At 34.1% G+C, this 23,266-nt stretch overlaps 1 protein-coding gene across 3 annotated transcripts in view; it reads right to left on the bottom strand.

The window, feature by feature from the left end:
- SGCZ (sarcoglycan zeta) overlaps window positions 1–23,266 on the bottom strand; it is a 423,412-nt gene that overhangs the window by 47,211 nt on the left and 352,935 nt on the right. For all 3 annotated transcript variants that reach the window (XM_051619665.1, XM_051619666.1, XM_051619667.1), the window contains one exon: window positions 4,907–5,029. In XM_051619665.1, coding sequence (XP_051475625.1) covers window positions 4,907–5,029 — 123 coding nt within the window. The remainder of the gene's footprint in view (window positions 1–4,906; window positions 5,030–23,266) is intronic.

Genomic DNA, 23,266 nt, shown 5'->3' with positions numbered 1-23,266 from the left:
ATCTTGGTAAAACATTAAATGACAAGTTTTAAATTAGCTTCTTACTTATTTTTAGAGAAAAAATATTACTGTTAAAGTATTAATTATAATTATTTTTTAAAAATAGGTTTATCCATAAAAAAACTTCAGGTCCTTTGCTAAAACAAATTGTAGCAGTCAGACATACGGCAATAAGAAATGAAAGAAAATAAGCCAGCAGTTAAGAAAGTAATAGGAAACTCCATAAAGATGAGTAATATTTTCCAAACAATCTAGACTGGGTTATTTAGAAAAAGTAATACAGCTTATTTGCTGCATCTAGAAAACATAATTGGATTTGATTTCAAAACAGGTTTTGGATGGAAGACCTATGTGTTTTAATTTGCAAATCCATTTTTACCTTGGCTTTTAAAAAATGCTATTAATAAAAAGCCACAAATGCAAGCACAACTAATTTAGAAGGAGGTATGTGAACATGTAAAAAAACAAGTTAAACTATCATTTTTATGGGTTTTGAAAGAAGGGGAAGAGACAAAATCATGGTTAAATAAAGAATGCTACAGTAAAGTCTAAACAAAGTATATAGGTTAGAAGAAAGTGTAGGAGACAATGTCATAATGAAATTGCAGTCTCTTCTCCTTTAAAAATCACAGAGAAATACTTTTGAACAAAACTAAATGTTTGCATAATTTGGATTGTAAGTTTGATGGGAAAAAAGTAGTTCCTGATAATATGCTCTTATCTTTAACTAAGCAAACCACTTCAAAAGCCAGAGGCAAAAAAACAACCTCAGTTACATGGTCAAAAAAGTAGATGTTTTGCATAGAATATAACCAGACCACCTCCACTTTGCTCAGTAGTTCTAATACAGTTACTAACTACAAGTTTGGTTTAAGAAACAAGAGGAAAATTAATTTTACTAATGGAGACATGCAGTGGAAGTTTTTATATAAAGAATTACAACAGAAAAACATATACTGAGCTAGGCCTCCTTAATCTCTTTTCTCAAAAGTACTCTGGCAGGTTAATGCTGAGGCGTGACATATGCTTGCATTCTCACTGACAAGCATGACCAATATGTTGAAACAGAAAATAAAAGCACAGAGAAGAAAACTTTGTACTAAGAATAAATAACAGAAGTAAAAGCCAAACATAATCTTGCTCCATCACTACAGAGGGAGTGAAGCCGACTTGATGATGCTACAGATGCTGTCCATTCACTGGGACAAGGTGAGTATAAGGGATAGAGACATGTTTAACCATGTGCAGAAAGGAATCTGTGCATCCACCAGAAACTCAGCTCCTGATTCCTGCTTGTTTCCCAGCTCTTTGGCAATATATTTACTTCATCTGGCTTCTCTCTTCCCTCCCTACAAAGCTCTATGATACATGTTAACTTTGGCAGTAGAGGGCATCCCAGCACAAAGGGGACAAGAGTCAGCTGCAATTCTAACAGCTCTGTCTATTCAAGGAAAGGTTGAAGCTTTTTTTTCTTCTTCCCTTGAATGATACAGTAGAAAAGAGCTAACACAATTAAAAGCAAAAGCAACGACACAAGAAAGAATAAAAAGTCTAAATTAAATCAGCCCACTGCATAATTTTAAAGTGAGACACTCTTAATAGGGAAATATATAGCTGCAGTTTCTCTAAAACAAGAAGTACTACTTCTGACTCCATAGTTTTCTTATCTGGGAAATATATTTGTATCTGAATTACTAGTCTGCTTCTACTATACCTTTCTCCCTGGAATGGGCTGCCTACATAAAAAATTCCAAATAAAAATGCAACAAAATAATCTATGAGAAACTGTAAACTTAATCTTTCCAGGTTTTATTAATCAAGATTTTTTTATACTCTCTTATTAAAAAATAAGTATTTTAAAAATAAGCTTTTTAAAGCTGAGCATTACCAAAGCATTCTTATGAATTGAGAAAAAAATCAAATCAAATAAATCCCAAATTGCCATAGTGGTTTCTAAATGTCCATGCAATAGGGACACTTGAGAAAATTAATTACCAAAATACATCTTTTATTGGGCCCATTCACAGAGAAGTGTTTCCAAAAACACATGATTCACAGCTAAGCAAGAAAATAAAATCAGGTTTGCATTGTCGTACTGCACTTAACTACATACGAGAGTTTCATCTCCAAATAATCACAGCTTATTTTTGCTTTTTCATACTGATTTTTTTTTTTTTTTTCTGTTCTTCCACAACTCTTTTCCTCTATTCACTCCAAGGCATCAAAACACAGGCTTGAGAAAAATACACTTTTTTTTTTCTGGTTGATGTTTGACATTATGATACCTTGCCAAGTTCCATCAGTCATAACATGTCATGTCAGTAATGCAGTCTGATTGATGCAACTCACAGGGACTCATCATCTTTCATGTGTTTGCTGAGGAATTTAAAGGTATCACAACATTCAAAGAGCTACTATATGAAAGATAGATTCTGTTATTTTATTTTTCCATGAAGGTAGACATTTTTATTTTTTTTACCCTCTGGGAGATTTTTTTTTCAATAGTTTTCCCAAGATTGCATGGTTCATACAATTTTAGTCCCAGCTGGGAAATCTGTGTCAAATAATTTTGGCTTTAGACCAAAGTCAACAGTAAAGCGTAGATGTCTCATTATAGCTTTATTATTTGGCTGCAGATTAGTACTTATGCTGCAAAAAGCCTTTTAGGGATACTGAAACTGGGATATGAGGTTATTTTATCTAAGCTTTTCAGAAATGCTCATTCATTTAGAAATCTAATACTCTTCTCTGCATTCTGTGGAATGATAATTTCTTCTCTAACGAGATGACAGAAGGGTTAACCTAAAGAGGGCCCTAGGGATTTCGAGCATAACATTTTGAAACTAGACTTTTATAGCCTCATTATAAGGTAGTTTACTAATCAAATCTGATTTCAGGACTAGATGATTATTCAGTGATTAGAAAAAATGATCCCAATGTTGAAAAATTACTTTTGAATGAACACAAAAGAAGACAGTAATTTTCAGGGGATATTTAAAAGCAAATTACACTTTCAAATGACAACTACAAAACACCTTCAAATGTTATCCTAAAGAAACTATGTGAAACGTTGGACATTAGACTATTCAATGGAATATAATGTGTATTTAACCTAATGACCTAAAGGACAATGCTTAGAAACTGATAAATATGTATATTTTCTTTGTGATGCTTAAATGTTGCCTAAATCTTTTTGTGTGTGTTTGTGTGCAAGTAATTAAAGTAAATGTTCTTATTTTTTATCTCTTAATTAATTTTTCTAGTCCAATGAAAGAATCTATTTGAAAATTCAATCCTAACTCTTGCTTATTTTTCATTTCAGCTGCAGAAGAAAAATCAGTTACTTGTACAGTTCTAGTAGTGAGATTCTCTGGTAGAACTCAACAAGTACACAGTAAGCCCTGAAACTCAGATGAATATATCAAAACAGCATTATCCTTTCTTTCTTTTTTGAATTTGGGCAAGAGACCTTAACATAAATATACATATAGTCAGCTGTATTTCTAGAATTAAGGAAAAACTCCTTTTCACAAGGAATAATCTTATATTCCATGCTAAGTATAATTGAATACGTTGTCATTACTTAGTCTGCTTTCTATACCACTGATGTCAACAGGTGCTTTGGGAATTCAAGCCCCTTTGAAGGAAAAGCACATTTGAATAGTGCTTTGATTTTTAAGTCTGATAAAAAGAATTACCATAACATCTACAACTTACGATTATGTTTCTTAATGTCAGGAAAGCTAATCCTCAGTGCCATTTTTATTTTTCAACTTATGATAGATATTTTGAAAACTCCTATGTTGTAAGTTTAACTTTCTCAGCGTTTAATATTCTGATCAAGTTTGAACCTTAGCATGATTTAGTATTATTCTCCTTTTTATTACTGGTTTATTATAGTTATTGTCCTAAGTTTTACTATGGTAAAATGGTTATACAATTACCATCTATGATGAATTGCTGCTGACTCAAGAAACCACTGATACTTCCCTTTCCTAACCCCAAATTTTGTAAACCAATAGAATTTAGTGTATTATATCAGATGCTGCAATATCCATAAACTGCCTACTTGTAAAAGCCTTTTCTTTTGGTTTAGCAGTATTAAAATGGATTCCTTTACTGGCGAAGATTGATAAAGGTCAGATAGGAATGAAGGGAAGAAAAGTTATCCCACATATATTGGCAAGCAACAATCTTATGAGGCTTATGAAGCAAGTTCAGTCATGGCTTGACTCTGGACTTCCTGGATCTATTTTAATGCCACATCTGGCATCATAAGGTAGTAGAACTACCTAACTTTTTCTTAAAAAAACCTTAAAGTTGTGAGTAATGCATTTCTTAGTTTTACAGAGAGGGATATCTTATCATAATCCCCACAAACCAGAACCATCTTATACTTTCTACATAACTGAACTTTGAAACTAGTAGGCTGATTTCAAACTCTGTAAAGCAGGCATCTCCAGATACAGACTGACGCAAAGCTAAATAGCACTGAAAATTACTTATTCTTATTTTTTGAACAAACGTTCAAACCAAAGCAAGGGTTTACTACTTTCAGCTGAGCCTCCTAAAGTAAAGCAGAGTACACACCTAATTCACATGGAAGTTAGACTTGATACTTTGTTTATGGAAAAAACAAAAGTCACAGTATATAACAATACTTTTCATCATGGTGAAGTGGCATTACCTAAACAAATGGCATGAGTATCACATAAGAATGCTTAATGGTAACATTTAAAAGCCAAATCACTGTGGTAAAGGTGATTTGTACCATAGTTGGTCCTGCAGAGTTTAAATTCAAATCTGCCTTTAGAGGAATTGATTTTTAGATTATGCAATATCTTTTGTTTGGTCAAGCAATCACTGATGATAAGACATCAATTTAGAAACCTTATCATTACCATACCTGTTACTTTCAGTCTGTCAGCTCCAATGACAATCTCATCTTCATCTGCAGAAAACAACACTTTTCCACCTTCATTTGCCCTCACTTCAAATCTCTTACACTGGGCCTCCACAGCATCAGCTCCTGAAATTGAGAAAGTGAATGCTTAATCTAAGATATTTTGTAAGAATAAAAGCAATCATCAGTGTATATGGAATATCCAAAATATATTGAATACATGAGATTTCTATAAAATACTTGGCTTTCTGTAAGATTGGTAGGCAATTTGTATTATAAAATACTGTCAAATTCATTTCCTGAGTAGCTATTTCACTACTCCATATCAGGATAGGATTTAAAAAACTATGAAAAACTTCTATTTCAGAGTCATGTGTGAAAGACTCTGAGATCTTGAAATGCTGATCCAGGCAGAGGTTTCTGAGGTAGGCTCAGCTTTAACTACAGTTTCTTGCCAATGAAAAAAATGAGAACACATGAGCACATTCCGTCAACTCCAACAAATCAACATAACAGAAATGGGTATCTTTCATTTGGTTCTTCTACAAACTTGAACAGAGAAAGGAAACAAAAAGAAAAAAAAAAACAAAACAAGGAGAAATATAACTAAGATTCCACAATTCATCTCACATTCTACGAAACAAAACTCCCAAAATGTCTCAAACCTCCAAAACCCTAAAATAATTCTGAAATCAAACGGACCTATTCAATTGCACCCAGCAGTGCAATAAAAAAAGTTTGCAGCTATCAAAACTCTGTAAAATTTATTATGCTTTTCAATTTACAGTTCTTATTCTTTGGTTATTTGCCTGTTAAATTGTTTCCAATTTCTTTTTTTGATTAAATCTAATCTTATTTTATGCAGAAGTGTAAGTAAAAGTTTAGTTCTGAAAATGGGCTTGAAAAGCAATGAACTGCATATAGTACAAACAGCTGTAAGGCTGATATTATGGACGGAAGTATGTAATTTCAGTTGATTAATCTGCCTTACAGGTTTGAGAAAAATACCTGCTTCTATAATGTGGAAGTTTTCGGTTTAATATGCAAGTGCACACTATCAAAATATACAATAAGAAATACAAAAGATGTGATAACTAATTTTGGGATTAGGAATTTCCATAGCAGCCCTTAATTTGCAGAATCAGCTATAAAATCAAAACAAAAATTCTTGTAACTTTCAGATGAACTTATATTTTTGTTGTGAAAAAATTCTGGTTTTTTTAATTAATTAATGTAAAAAGGAGATGGAAAGGAATTACAAAAATACTTATGATCTATTGTGATATATTATGATATATTGTCTTGCTGCTGTTGACAATACCCAGTTACTCTGTGATAGTGGGATGAATAAATAGCTCAGATTACTGCAAGAAGTGTAATAAAACATATCAAAATTATTGATGATTAAATAAGTGGTAGCTTCATATTTGAAATAAGGATGAATGCTGCTATTTAGCCATTTCATTAAAGTTGGAAGCACAGTTGTGGCACCATGTTGTCTGGAGAAAAAAACAGGCCTGTTTCTGAAGTTGTTTAGGTTACCTAAATAAAATCGAACACTGAAAGGTTGAAAATCAAATAGCCTTACTATGGTAAACAAAGAAACAATTTTTATTTTACATAACAATGATCAGGAGCTTCTACAAAGAAACACGTATTTTAGATGCTCATCATTTGTACTTCTTCAGCATCACATCGTATAGAAGTACACCTAGAATTCAGCTAGTCCAAAATATCATTACAGAATAGATCTCTACTTTTTTGTGCTCAAAGAAACAGGCTTTTATTTTACATTGCATTAGAGACTTAACAGTGCATCACTTAGTATTACTCACTTACTGCTGAAAGAGTGGTTAGTGTATTCAAGCCACATGAGAGATTACTTACAAAACATAATACATGTTAAGTTTGTCTCTTTGATGTAGAACCAGATGTGAATGTTATGAAAATGGTTTTGAAAAGTTAAACTGCCTACAGAGTAATCAGTTAAATCAAAATGAAATTCTGTTTCATTATGTTTTTATTTCCCAGTTGAAATAAGAGTAAGCAGTTGCATGTGCAATGTATTAGTGTATTATCTCCTTAGCAGCAGTGCAAAGTGTTGTGTTCCAAAAATACTCTACAAAAATACACATCTCATAAAATAGCTGAATTTTGAATAGTACTGCTTACAAAAATGATGAGAGAATCCGCTCTTAGAATATTGTACATGAACAAAGTAAATATTTTGAAATTTTTGCTGAAGTTTGTAGAGCAATCACATTATCCACTATGCTTATATTCAGCAAATCATACCTGCTTGAATAATACATACTTCAGTCCAGAGAAACATGCAAGAACATATTTTTTCAGATTCTGTTTGGAAAGGTGATTTCTACCAAACAGATGGATATCTGAAAACCTTTCTAGCTGTTTTACTTTATGCTACACTACTAACCTATTTCCTACTAGAAATGAAGTCAGCTTCTAAACAGGCTTAATCAGGAGCAAGGTGTATCTATGGCAAACTCTCTTGTCATTTTGTGTTCATAAAATTTTTTCATTGCAAATTCAGTTGTACAATACTGAATTAAATTATTGAGTTTCTGTAAAATTCCATTCATTTAAAGTATATAGCTGAACATTGTACATTTCACATTCACCCAAACATCATATATAATGATGGTTTATAGAGCATACTTGTGCAGCATTTGCAAACTCAAAGCTATCATGAAACCAGCTCCATCAAAAATTACTCAAAGCATAAAATTATTCATTTTAGATACAGTGAAGATGTCTAAAAATGAAAATGTTGGACAGTACATACAATATGAATACAGAAAATAATAGTCCTGTAACCCAGATTAACACTAACAAAGAATAAATTTCAAGACAAGAACAGTCTATTTTGAACTTGTACAGTGTGTAGCTTGAATTACTTATTAAGTAATGCCCTAATAACAACCATGAAGAATGCATGCTTTTAACATTTTGCTTTTTAATGTCAATGCTGCCTTGTACTACTTTATTATTATTCAGGAAAACAAATTATAACCACTACTTGGAATTATAATAAACACCACCAAGTACTCACCAGTCTTCCAAGGTTTAGATATGATTATAAAGATGCAATTTTAAAGACGGAAGGGTAAACACTCCAGTTCCCAAAGACAATTCAATGCTGACCAGGTAAAAATCTTGATTTGGATATTACCATACTCACATGACAGAAGTGTAAATTGTTGGTGGTTGAGATGAAGTCAAATTTTCTGTATGTGATTTGGCATTACTACCAAGCTTATTACTGGGGAAATTGATGCTCATCCTTGGTAGCATATATTGGGTTGTTTTTTTTTCACTGTTTGGAGAGCATGCACAGGCATTACAGCTTGCTGGACAGTTTGGATTTATCAGCAGATTGAACCTTTTCTCAGCTAATTCTCTGGTTATGCATATTTTGCTTTATAATGCAAGGTAACATTTTTTTAGCTGTGGGAAAAGATATTCAGGATGAGGGGTTTTTTTTGTTTGTTTTTTTTTATACTGAATATTTTCCACACAGTTAATCTCCCTTCCAATTTTCCATAGAATTATATAATAGAGGTAATAATGCTTTTCTGATATGTTTGAACAAAGGAAGTGATGTAGAAAGTCAATACTGTGGAGACAAGACAGACAAACTAAAAGTAGTAATTTCCCTAGTAGCAAAACAAATGAGACTTAGTTTTTAGGAATATGTAATACTGCTCATTACTCAGCACACAAAATATATTTGGGACTTTAACACTATATATTAAGCAAAGCATATCTTTCTTTCTTTCTTGGCACTACAGTGCTCCACTCTCACTCCAATCAACAACAGTGAAAGAAATACAAAAATCCAAAACAGGGTGAAGCTCTCAATTGCTTTGCTTTGTCTTCTGGTCTATTTCTAGCCATCTACAATCATTGCCATTCATTCTCAGCTTACTGAAACAGAAGCTGAAACTGAGCTGCATGAGGAATAGTACCCATCAGCAATACTAAATACACAAAAAGTTACATTTTTTCTCTTCTGTTGATAAAGACATTTTGTGTGCTGAAATCAGATATAGGTGAACACTAGCAGTTTTGTCTGGTTTCTAAATCACCTTCCATGTTCACCTGGCAGACAACAAATTCAGACATAGAAAGAGATAGGAAATCAAACACTTTAAAATAAATATAGGGCCTAGAATTCAAAGGGAGTTACCACAAATTTATGATCATTGTAAATGGAAAACATAATGTATTTCAATGCACTGTCTTCTGATTCTTCAGGGAAAAATGGGTTACTTAAACCTTTATTAAATGCAGGGTATTTTTGGATGACCAACTTACTTTTGTGAGAATGTGCTGATGCTTCTGAGACTGTATATAAAAGAGATTAAGCATTTTTAATAAAAATTCAACCCTGAGCCAGGCCTAAAATCAATATTTGTGAAATATACATCTAGATAAATCTTTGTTACTGTTCACAGAAATGTTCAATATTATATTATATTATTTTGGCCACTAGAGGTCTCTGAAATTTTTAAGTGAATGCAAATGCAATAATGCAAACAAAGGACTCATACCAGCTAAAGAGAAGCATTGAGGAATTTGAATAAAGAGAGCGTTTGGCTGACAGCAAGACATCTACACAAGCAAATATTCAAAGCAATCAGAACAGATTTTATGTGTTGTGTTTGCTGAGGAAGGGAAGGAACCCTTTTCCTTATATCAATAAAGGCTGAAAGTAACAGTTGAAAAAAAAAAACCCAGCTGGGTCTGTCAACAGTTGATGGCCATGCCATGGAGATGTCAGAAAGCTACTACTTTTAGGAGAGGTTGAACTTTGAGGTTTCCTGGTCTGAATAATTACCTCAGACAAAGTAAACTAGAGAAAGTGCTAGGTCAGAATAAGCAGTGCATGTATTTGTTATCTTTTTTAACATCAGACTACAGTAAATAATACCAGCCGTTGAAATTAATTATTCGCATAGGGATAAACCACACATATGTAGGAATAATACATATGAACAAAGAAAATTAAGTGGAACCATCTGAATTAAACAACAGGTATGGTGGTAGCATGGCTCTTCTTTCTTCGCCATCTACAGACCCACTGGTATCCAGAAGAGGTAAGTGACATTACAGGTTTACAACTTGGTCAAAGGGAAACTCACAGGAAAATTCTGCTCTCCTGGACAGATTTCACTTTTTAAAAATTCATGAAAAGACACACCTAAAACATTGTGTGTCACCTTTGCAATGCTTAAAATAAATCTTTCCCTCAGTCTGCCTTCCTGGTGTGATCCCCAGGTATGAAAATATATATGAAAGTTATATAAAAGTTAGAGCAGACAGGATTATCCATGCTACAACTGCACAAGAGCGAACCTGTGCTTTGCTGTAATGGCTAAAATCTTGTGCACTGTCTACTCCTGTGGCTCAGCTGACAGGTTGCCACTTGAGCTACAGTATCTTGATCACTTGTAGAGGTCATAGAATCATAGGGGTTGGAGGGGACCTCTGAAGATCATCAAGTCCAAGCCCCCTGCTGCAGCAGGAACACCCAGGGAAGATCACACAAGATCCTTAGATAATAAAGCTAAGCAAGGAAAAGCAAGATATATGCCAGGCACCCAACTGTGTGTATGACTTCAGACTGTATGTCTTGCTCTATTTAGAATCCCATTAGTTTTACTTTATTCAAACCATGAGCTAGAAAGTTGATTTGAGACTTGTGGAGAATATAATGAGTTTCTTACCTGGCTGATTTTTCTCATAATACTATAAATATATTATAAACATATCTAAATTATATATAATAGGAATACATTTAAAATAAATATACATAAAATGGCAAAATCTAAATTTAAATTAGTAAATGAAATGTATTTAGATATAAAGCAAATAATAAATATATTAACTTAGCAATAAATATATATTTTTTTTTATTATCAGCCTTATTGAATCATCTTCCTTATGGATACTTTCCTCTATTGTCCAGGAACTTTTTTTGTGACATCAGTAAATAGCCACACTACATTAAATTCTTATAGCTGTCTTTATCAACTTAGCTTTCTGCAATGTGACTGCTTTTTACAACTGAAGTAATTTACAAAGCTGATTATATACCTTTTGGAAGCCAAGGCTTACTGAAGCAGTCTGTACATTACATTTCCATACAAAATCAGTGGGAAAGCTTCCATTGTTTTCACTGGCTGAGTTAGGATAAACAGTAAACAGCTGTTACCTTGTTGGGCCACTATATGTTTTATGAAAGTCCAAAGTTGCCTGCTAAGTAACTGAAGTATATTATTTACAGCATATTCCACTGAAAAGAAATGAGAGCTTAAAAAAGACAAAACAACATATATTGAAATACCTGACTATGCGCTGTGCTTAAATGAACAGCACATTCTAATCGACCAGCAAGAGCACACACAGGTCAGTAAGGGGAGTACAAAATTTCTTCATTACATAGGTGAAACTCAAAGACAAACAGGAATGTTGCATTTCTCCTTAGGAAGTATAATATCCTGCAGATCATAAGGTCATTCATTCCTCTTTAAAACTGTTTCTTTTTCTCATTACACCTTTCCTTTAGGTCAGACTTTAGTCTGACATCCCTATTGAATGTTCTAAAAATTTCCCAGAAATTCTACTGAAAATCGCTGATCTATAAATCTCCACAACGTTTCTTTTTTCTTTTCTTAAAATCAGATTTGATGTTTGATCTCTTTGCATCCTTTGAGACCGTATCCCTCCTCCACACATTCTCTAAAATAATTGCTAATAGTGCAAGTATCTTTCTGCTGCCTGCTTTATAATTCTGAGTTGAACAGGGCTGGAAGTGAAATTGAGTGAAGTGAAATACATTTGTGTCACTCAACTTTTCCTTACATTCTCTCCTCCTGATTTTACCCTGTTACCTTTTTTACTAACTGTTATGTATCTTACTTTGTGAAGATTTAAAAATAAAAGCATTTCCATTTTATCTTTCTTACTGCTAATATTCTCTGTAGGCATTAGACACACCATTCTGAAATTTGCTTCTACTCTGTAAGTATTTTTTAATATTTTTGGTGCTTTGGTAATATAAATGAAAAGCTAACAAATATTCTTACTTGCATTTTCTACACAGTTATTATTCAGAAGTTAGTTTTCAATCAATCTGCCTTTCCTGTTGTTATTGTGTCATTCCTCCCCCATCCCCAAGCTTTTATTGAAAAGATACAAGTTTGGATTTTTTTACAGATTATTTTGGCAGTTTTCCATGTACTTCAAATATAACCAACCTATTGTGACAAGAAAATACTGTATAATACTATTCATAACTGAATTAGACTGTTAAAAGCTTTCTGAATGCAAATGAAACTTTTTGAGATAAATATTTGAATTCATCACATTTTGAGAGAAGACTGAAACAAAGGATATTAGCTACCAGAGCACTTAGAAGTTTTCTTGGAAAAGGAATATAAACAAAAGAAAAGTTTTACATTTTCAGAAAATTAATTCAACACTGGTGGCTAAAACACAAGGAGAACTAGAAAACCTATTTTTTCCAAAGTGACTGATTCTTAGATTTTCTGCTTTAGCTAGAGAGCACCAATATGCTGGTGTTATATATGCAAAATATGCTGTCATTTCATATCATCATGCTTCATTTGAGAAAGATTTAATGATTTAATGAAATAATGTATTAAATATTAAAATATACATAGGATTCATCTGCAAAAAGGCTTCCACTGGCTGCTACTGGGTAGTAAAACAAGAGTAAAATATTACAGCTCGATGACCAGAAAATTATCATTTTATGCCCTTCTGCTATTTGGTAGATTAGTGAACTGCAATTGCAAGCTTTCTGAACAACTAACATCCACTATGATGATGGTACAAGATGATGGTGGCTTAGCCCAGTTCTCAGGATTTCTGTATTACCCATTTAGTAATTACTTGTCTCCTTGTCCTTGACAGTGGAACAAGGGCCAGGAAAGCTGCAGAAGCAGGATAAAAGCAGATTTGGGCTCCTAGCTTCTGAAAGTGTCTCTTATGATTAAGGTTCTCAGTGGAGTTCATTGTTGACTTGTGACATAGAAGATGCAATTCAATTCACAGATGAAGACATCCACCCCACATTCCTAGCCTGCTGACACCTATATCCTGCATCTTCATCTGTGATTTCAATCACTCCCAGATTGTCTGCCTTTCAAACACACCACTTAGAAAGTCTATGTTGATAACCTTGGCAGTAGAATATTAATGGTAATGGATACAAGTTTAGTATCATTGGAAAATCTGAAGTGTCCTTAAAGGAATGTATGATTTTGTATCTGGAAAGAAATATAACCTAGATGTAGATGAATGTATAAATTCAGAGGCAAGATCTGTAGCATAGGTGGAATTTTTGTCTGGACTTGCTGAAAGCTTTTGCTCTGGAAATGTGGCAAGCCAGCTAGAAACACTTTACCACTGAGAAAAACAGATGCAGTAAATTAGCACCTGGCTTCATACAGAAGTTCCACACAGAAAAGAACTTAAAAGCAACCAACCAACACAAAGCAAAAACAAGCAAATGAAGAACCCAAAAAGACCAAACTAGAGACAGAGGGTTAGGAATTTCTCTTTTAATCTTAAAAGACAGGTGAGTGTCAGAACCATTCCATCATCCTCTTCCATAATAGAAAACTATGTTCTCCATTCCAGAAGCAAAATGGATAGGAAGCTTTAAGTGTATGACAACTTTAAGGTGGTAAGAAGTCCAGATGTCTAGGTGATACATGTGAGAGAAGAGCAACAAAACAGCTTCTCCAAACATAACATCTGCCCACAACATCACAAAAGGAAACTCATTGAGTTCTGGGACTCTAATGTTGAAATATCTGATTATAAAGATAACATAGTCCTTAATTCTGATTTGGAACAAATGCTCAATCCATATTATTTTGATCTATAGCTGATGTTAGTGATTCAGTGAGTGATAACTATTCCTAGTGACTAATTAATTTCAGATTTATGGAATGCTTTTCTTCATATTAAGAAAACTGGTTGAAAAGTTAAAATATTCATCTAATCATTAATTCAGTGCCATCTGTTCATAATTTAGCTGCAACTGCAATATTTATCACCCTAAGAATAACAAAGGTATTTTCAGATATGTATGTATTGTAGAAATTTTAAAAATCCACATTAAGTATACCTTTAAATGCCCTGTACATACTTGAGACAAATTACACCAAGACAGCTTTGGCCATCTACAAACAGCACAACTAAACTTCTCTAGTATGGGGATAATATGGAATTTGAAACTCCATACGGTTCTGAATGGGGGCAAAACAATTAAAAGGCAAAATATCATAATTATCTTAATAAATAAGAACAACAAATCAGCTGTTTTCTAGTTATGCATATTAACTGGTATTTTCAAATGTTTTATTAAAGTTTTGGTGTTATGCATTGAAGTTGGTTTTGGAACTGGACCTCAGACAAAGCAATGCAATACATAGATTTTTTAAAAACAAAATAATTGTAGCACAACAGTGACAGGCAATTTCTCATAGTCTACAGACATGAGAAGAAACTCTAGAAAACAGTTAATTACTTAATCTTTAATATGAATAATCTAATAGATATGAAACAAAACTTGTGATCTAAGAGGTAAATGGTATTTTATGGATAAATAATTTTCATGGACAAAAAGACAAATGTTTCCAAGCCTGTCTATCGACTTTCAAAACCCCCTTTTCAATATAGAAACAGGCGAATTTCCCATAAACTGATAGAACTCAGACTTATTAAAGATAACTTAGCTGAATAAAGACTCTAAGTCTACAATCAAATTACTTCTCACCCTTATTTTTGATAAATGCCTTTGCTGTGGCTTCAACAACTTTAACAGCAGCAGCATGCTGTTGAGTTTCTTCTTCCAAGTGTTCTTTGTAGCTCTGAAGTAAAGGAGAACATTATAAAGATTTCACTGCTCTTCTAGATCTCATTTTTTTGTTGTTGGGTTTTTTGTTTGTTTGTTTTGGTTTTAATTATGTTTTTCTATTTAATATAGTTAAAAAAACCCAGCTTCTCATTTATTTGCCCTAATTTTGCCCTTCACCTAAGCCACTCTTACTAGAGCAACATAGTCTTACCAATATTAATTAGCTCTCTGAACACAGGGGGGGGGGAAAAAGGGTAAAATAAAATCTTAAAGTCCTGTCAGGGACTTGCTAAAGGTTCAGATGCTGTAGGTAATTTAACAATTGCTTAGCACCCAGCAGCAGCCTTGTGAATGTCACAGTGCATGCACAGCACCTGTTTTTGCAGTTAAATGAAGCTTTGGCAGTTGATAAAGCTGAAGACAGAAGTTTAGAAACTTTCTTTGAAGATGTATGCCATATCCCTCAAAACCTACTAAAATACCTCCAAATAATGTCTATTTATTTGACTTTTGGTGTTGTTCTCCTACAAAAGGAAATAATTTTCCTTCCCTGCTCTGAACATTTGGGTAGCAGTTATGCTGTCTGCACTGGCCAACAGTGTGTGGGTAACAACAGCAGGACAGATGGCAATGGATTAATGTTTAAACAGTACCACTTCTGTACCACCATGCAAACCACTAATGACCTCTTCCCACTCAGACTCTACTTCTACGATTAAATCCATCCACTCTTCATAGTTTCATGCCCTCTGTTTCAGTACAGGGAAAAAAAAAAAAAAAGAAAAAGAAAAAAAAAAGAAAAAAGATTATATAATTCAATCTTGATGAGAAAATATTTGAGAATGGAAAAAGAATATCCTTTTTTTTTCCCAGCTTCCAGCACCAATTTTCTAGAAACAGTGGCAAAATCCAGACTTGCATTTAAAATAAAATGAGGGAACATAAAAAGCCTATAAAGAAGAAAACTAAGTGGAGGACTGCTGTACCACTGGCAAAATAACTGTTAATAATTAAAATATACTTCAGCATACATGTCAGTCTCACTGCAGAATCTCTGGAGCCAAAGTCAGCACTGAGATTATATTCTACGGCTCTGAGCTGAGGCTCACACTTAGCTTACTCAAGATCCCTCTGCACATAATCACTGATGCAGTTTGCTCCCCCTCTACAATCACTGCCTGGAAAACACTGATTTAGTGTTCCCTTTCATCCTTCTTCTATCATCTCTAAAGTGACAGTGCATTCAGAACATTAACTGTTGCCCACTCATGAGAAAAGAGGCCTGTGGCTGCAGGTTTTCCAAAGATAATCCTTTGGGAGGCCAGCATGCAGCCAGTCCTCTGTGTGCCTGGCTATTTCTGTTGGCATCAACTGTCAGCAGCTGGAACCTGTGGCTTCACTTGAAGCCCACCTTCCAGCAGGCTGCCTGAGGAAGCGCTACTACTTGTTCTTCTTCCTCCCCAACATGTGATTATTCTGAACTCCTTTAAAAGACTCATAGAATATTTCAGGTTGAAAGGGATCTAAAAGGATCATTGAGTCCAACTCCCTCCTCCACACAGGACTACCTAAAAATCAGCCATATGACTGAGAACATCATCCAGACACTCCTTGAACTGTTACAGGCTTGGTGCTGTAACCACTTCAACCATGTTCCGATGATCTCAATGAAGAACCTTTTCCTAAAGTCCAGTCTGAATTTCCTCTGACACAGCTTCATACCTTTTCCACGTGACGGAAAAAAGAAATGTCCAATTTCATAATAGCAGCTCAATGAAAACTAAGATTTTTAGTGAATATTTACAAGAAAATTGGAGCAGTTGTAGAAATAAAAAGAAAGCACATTGGCCAGTAGCTGCACATACCTTGGAGGATTTCTAAAGTCTAAACATAAGAATGGATATTCTGACTTTTAAAAAGCATCTTTTCCTCTATTTGCTTCTCCTTTTCAACCAGCTCTAGATAACGGAAAGAAAAACTTATCAAAAAAGAGTTACTGGACCTCTAAAATCCTTCCAAACATAGATCATGAATACACTTAGAAAACCAGGGAGAAAATAACCTGCATATAATTTGTCTATTCTACAAATGCTACAGAGAGAAGTATCAGACTAGTTATAGAAGTACAACATATGTTTTCCTTTTTGTCTGTCAGTTATAGACAGCAAAAGGAGCTCTCCACGTTAGATCAATACAACTTCAGATGTGAACTAACACAATCTGCACCTTGTATACGTGGTAGAAATCATCTTCCTGAGCTCAGACTGAGGGAAAGAAAAATAAAAAGAAAAGAAGAAAAGTTGGATCAAGACTCAAATGTCAAAAACTTTTAGAGTCTGAAGAAGATAGAAAGAAGAAGAAAAATATACTTAATGCAGAAATTAGACAAAGATGTCTCAAGATCCCAGCTCTGGAAGTAATTCTGTAGTGTTTAAATAATTTAACAAAAAGTAATTATTGTTATTATTGAAATAAAACTATGTATAAGATGTTAGTGAGAATGACAAAACTTAAAGCAAGGAGTCTTATATCCACAGCATAGAACTTCTTTGCTACGTTTTTTAGAACCAACAGTGCACAAGAACTTTTGTCCCTGAAATAAACATTCAGAAATGGCACAGAATGTAATTATTGTCCTAATGCTGCTTGCATTTCTTTTTTTCATGTAGTGTTTTTTTTTAAACTCTTGACATATCAACTGACACAGTATGCCCTTTTATTTCAGGAAAGAAGTTTCAGGTTAAACAATGGCCATACCTACCAGAAAGAATTACCATTTGGTCCTCATAAGTGACAGAGAAGTAGCTTACTACTCCTTATTTTTATAGCAGAGTTTTCACGTGGCTGTTCTTAAGGGAATTGTAAGATTTATTTTACACCATAGAGTATTTCAAATACTGAACAGCAATGCAGTGCAATGTCTGCACATAACAGATAATAAGAGTATCATAAAGACATGAAAGGTATTGCTTAAATATTGAAAATGTACTTAAATGATTAAAAGCAATCTGAAGTACTATACAAAGTATCTCTCCCTTTCAGAGAAATCTTGTTACCTAAGCACAAAGTGGATTGCAAATTGTTGATGATACCAAGTATATTTAATAGTTTTATGAGCTAATTATTTAATGGATGTATTAAAAAAACCCTATTTTTCATCAAGGTAAAGCTAGGGTTAGTCACAAGAGCCTATGCTCACCACCACTGCTGAATATCAAATGTACATAAGCAGATTAAGCCAGAGATTATGCAACTAATTTACAAATGAAATATAAGTAAAAACTAGAAAAGGGTTGCCTGCAACTTTTACTAGTCCGTTAACTAATTTTTTCTCTTGATAGTGAATCAAAACAAACAACTGAAGAGACTTTCTGTTATTGGAAGATGATTTAAACAGAGAATTGCAGGTGAAATATGTATGAATTTCAAATAAATAACAGGTTAATTTTTAAAAGGCTACTTTGGCAAACCCATCAAAGTGCTGGGAAAGAGGCTTAAGTTTTGACTGGTTTTCAGAGCTTCACATTTTCCTAATACTGCACTTCAAGATAATTAATTAATGGGATTAGATTCTCATGATAGCTTAGCCAAAGTAATTAAGAGTATATATGAATATATTTTATGTGAGCTCCTATTACAAAACCTGTTATAGAGCAGATGGTTTGCAAAAAGACTTTTCCAGAGGCAAGACAGGCAGAAACAGAGGTAACGTCACACCTCACTGTAAATTATGAGAAGGGATGAGACTCAGCATCCAGCTGGGCCTTTCAACTGTTATGAGCAACATGGCTTGCTTTCTGATTGCCCCTTGGCTGATCTTGTCCTCTTTGCCAAGAGTAGACATAAAGCCATATGGCCTCTCAGGCACCACTCTGCAATGATCCCTGAAGCTGAAAGAGCTCCTTTAACTCTGCAGCTTAGCAGAAGGTAGCTAACCCGTACTAAAGAAGAGCATGTTATCTCACATATACCTCTGTTTAAAAAAAATCCCACAATGGATTTGTACCACAAACTAGCAGATGAGCTGTATTTTCAGCTCCTAATAAATTGTATGTATTCCTATACTTGGAAAGAGTGATTAGCTGTCTATAAAACTTTGACTGAATTGACAAATAACTAACTTAAAATAAGGGAAAACGTGAAACAACAGAATAATTTGCAACAGGAAATCCTACGTAAGGCGTAAAAATCTCTGAAAAGATTTAAGCTGTGCAAGTAATTTGGCACAAAAATCACAGGTTCTGTGTTCATTGTTTTGGATTAGAAAAGGAAGAGGGAGAGAATTAACTATGAGTTAAAAACTGTTGCTACAATGAGAAGAGCCTGATTAATGATAAAATTATCCAAAAGAAGACCAGTATGAAATACTCCTGTTTCTACACCACTACAAAAACTGGACTACTAATTCACAGAATCACAGAATTGTCACGGTTGGAAAAGAACTGTAAGATCGCAAAGTCCAACTGTCAACCCCACACCCCCCAAAAAAAAGCCCATGAGAGCACGTCCTGAAATGCCTCATCTGTATGGTTTTTAAATACCTCCAGGGATATAAAATACTATTCATCTAAATATGGTAGAAATTAATTGCTTACATTTCTGATTACCACACATTAAAGTGGTTTTAAAGAAAAATATTAGGGGTTTTTTTCAGTCTGGATTTTATTTCAAGGAACACAAATTCAGAGAATGCTGAGAAACGGATAATGCATTTATCTGACTTTGGTTTTGCAACATGTCTTCTTAACAATATTCATAATCCTACTGCACCACAGTGGTTACAAGAGCAATTCCTTTAATAAGAAAATTAGATTAGCAGAATGTTTAGTATATTTTAGATTTTTAAAATTTGACTGTGGTTTGGAAGTACAGGTAGGCAAATCAGCCTCTAAAGGAAAGGAGAAAGGCTTTAATTTGCAGGTTCCTGACAATTAAGTCCTGATCCATATTTGCCCCGTTGAGGGGTAGAAGCAGATAACAAGCAACTGTAAAACATCACTCTTTCTCTCCCCTGCACCCTACTATCAAAAATACATGAACCACCATACACAGGAGAGAGAAAAGCTGAGCCTTTTTCTTCCCTTTTCCTACTGTAAGGAAAGGGAATATATGTATGACTGTTCTGAAACTACCCTCTTCTTGCAACACTTCAGAGAAATGACCTGACATTTAACAACAAGGTAATCAGTTCTGTGATTCTTTCTTCTGTGACAAGGAGACCCACTTAGTAGATGAGGGAAAGGCTGTACACATTGTCTATCTAGACTTTAATAAATGCTGTTTCCCCCAGCATTGTCCTGGAGAAACTGAATTCTCACAGCTTGGACTGCTGTGCTGGACGTCTAGGCCCAAAGAGTTGTGGTGAATGGAGTTAAATCCAGTTGGTGGTCTCTCACAAGTAGTGTTCCCTAGGGCTCAGTGTTGGGGTCCGTTCTCCAGTAGAGTCACCATCCCTTGAGCTATTTAAAAGACATGTAGATTGTACTTAGGGACACAGTTTAGTGGTGGACTTGGCAGTGTGCTCAGTTAACACTGCGACTTCATGATCTTAAAGGTCTTTTCCAATAAAAACTATTTTATGTTTCTATGATTTGAGACTACTATGTATGCAAAGAAGATTGGAAAATACAGACACATTTATTATCCATTGTTCCATAAGCATGTTGTTTCTTCCATTGCCTTAATAGATACTTGATTTATGTTCATAATAATCTTAAGTAAATGTCTGACAATGGGTATCAAATGTTTAGAGTAACATGCACATATATTATTACAAGTTCTACCACAGGTAATTCTAAAAGCAAGTATGCTTGAAAAGTTGTCTCATGCTTCAGATCTTCTTTCATGTCTAGATGTTGCAAAGAGAACATCACAGGCAACATCTAGGTAACGAGTTACTTTGATCACCTCCAAGGTGAAGGGGCAGCCAGATGTGTTACCTAGTAAGGTATCAGTAGATATGTGCACAGATGATTACCATGTGTGATATAGGTAAGAATGATAAAGGGGACTATCTCCCCTCCCACAACATTACATACCTGTAGTTTCTTATATCCAACAGTTTCTGCACAATAACCCATGTACTCTTGGTGGAACACAGCAAGTAAGCAAACATTTTTAAGAAAAAATCCCTAATACACAACTTACATTTTGTGGTAAATGGATGGGAAGTGTCATCAAGTTTGATAAGTTATTTGAATGGCTGTATCTTTTAGTACTGTTATCAGTCTTTACCAGTGCTGTATAATTGAAAATTATACGTCTGCCTGCTATTATAAAAAAGTAATTGCAAAAGTGTGATATAGTTTTCATTGGTATTAAAATATTTTTTCTCAATTTACATGGCACTAGGGATCTCAGTGAGTAAAGCTACAGGTTCAGGAGTTCTCTAAAGCTGTGACTTGTACAGTTCTGGACCTCTCTGAGAATTATGAATCTTTCTTAAACACCCCAAATTTTAGCAAAAATGAAGTGCACATTTCTTCATATTTCAGATATCCCCGGGGATCTTTATGAATTCAAAAGGGTCAAGTAACAGCAGAAAACCTTGTCAAAAGAAATTATTGCAGTGAGAAAAAAAGAAAAGAAAAAACCTCATGAAAAAATGAGAAAGCTAGTGAAGTAATAATCAAATCTGAATATGAAGTTATGGTAAGCAGACATGTGGGTTTCAAATGTCTCCTTTCAGCTGTATTTAATTTTGACCCCTTTAGCACTTGTCAGCCTATTGGCTTCCACGCATAACCATTCAGAAGTACACATGATCTATGCAGATAGCATGGAGACAACAGACTTCTGGCCTGAGATAAGCAACTATTGTGCATTTCTAAGATTAGCAGAAAAGTAGATCTATTCCCATATAGCTTTAAACTATGCAAACGTTAACTAAATGGAGACAAATGGTTTGGTCAAGGTAATTGAGTAGAATGCATAATGCAAATGATATTGCTAAGTAAGGGTTGAGAGAAGCAAACTGTGCTTATTTGTCCTTATGCATCTTAGATACAAACATCAGTGGATGGTCATCTTCACATCTTTATTCTGTAGACATACTTCATGTCTGTGCTACATCTGTGCTGTTGGTCTTAATTGACATATCTAAAAACTGGAGACTGTGGAGTCCTTTTGGAGATCAAGATACTAACTTGGCAGTTTCCTGACCATATGTCATGCATAGACTGAAGTACAATCAACATTTCTAGCTCAGTTGGTACAAATCCCAACAGAAAGCATTGCTACACCTGTGACTTTCTCTTTGTACAATTTTCAATGTCAGTATAAACCCATTGTACTGTTAATAATGGATACACCCTTGGTAAGACCTTGAGCCATGACTTGACTTTATGTTTAAATTTGTAACCACCGATTCATCCAGTACTACTACCTAACTTATTTTTAAAAATAATTTTTCTTCACTCCTCCTAGATGAGGAAGTGTTCCAAGCTATGTTAATGACACACTTTATTGAAATATTTTTATTTTCATAGTCACTCACAGAAATGAACACATTTTATCAAGGGTTTCAGTGGAGATTTTCCATCTCCCTGGGTGATCATACAGGCATCCTCCTCCCAGACATACTTCTTTACATTAATCTATCTTCCAGTTACAGTTTTAATTAGATGCTCTTAAGGCTGTCTTAATCTTGTGTGGCACAATTCCAAACACCAAAGAAAGAAGTTTTGGTTGTCCTAAAATTTCTCATGACCACAGACATGAGACCAAGCTGAACATCAAAGAAAAGAAGCCAGCCTGTTCATTGCCTTGTGACATCATTTATGTCCTATGAAATGCAGATAAAATGTCAATGATATGGCATGTACAGGAAGTGCATTATCACCCACCCGAGCTCACGGGCATCCTTCTTTCTTTTCAGAATGCTCCTGCCATGTGTAGAAATTTGTAGTTGTGGTTTTCTTTAATTACTATTATTCACCTCTTTTTAAGAAGTTAATATGTAAGAACACTTTAAAGTTTTCAATTAGATAATTTTTTTTCCCCAAGGTATAATAATTTTTTTTTTTTTGTAGTTTAAAACTATTTTGCCTCACTGCTTCCTCCACTGTTTATTTGCAACCCTTTCAGTGGGTAGCCACACACAGCTGCTTCAGCATGCACCACCAGTGAAGGGACAAAAAACATTTTTGAGGAAGGCAGGGACTTTCCATAGCACATTTACAGCTAATACGAAAAAATATTTTCTGATGTCAGCAACCCTGTTACAGAAAAGTCCTCTCCCCTTCTCTCAGCAGATGTTACCATGTTTTTACCTAGGCAATAATAATAATAGTAGTAGCAATAATAATAATAATAATAATAATAATAATAATAATAATAATAATAATAATAATAATAATAATAATAATAATAATAATAGAAGAAAATATCTTTCTCTAGTCTACCTTACACAAAACAAATTTTTAGACCTGTATGAATAATACATTTTG

Source organism: Apus apus, chromosome 4 (assembly GCF_020740795.1).
Source record: "Apus apus isolate bApuApu2 chromosome 4, bApuApu2.pri.cur, whole genome shotgun sequence".
In the NCBI taxonomy this organism is placed as follows: Eukaryota; Metazoa; Chordata; class Aves; order Apodiformes; family Apodidae; genus Apus; species Apus apus.
The sequence above is the reverse complement of the archived record's forward strand: the minus strand, read 5'-3'. Positions and strand labels throughout refer to the sequence as shown.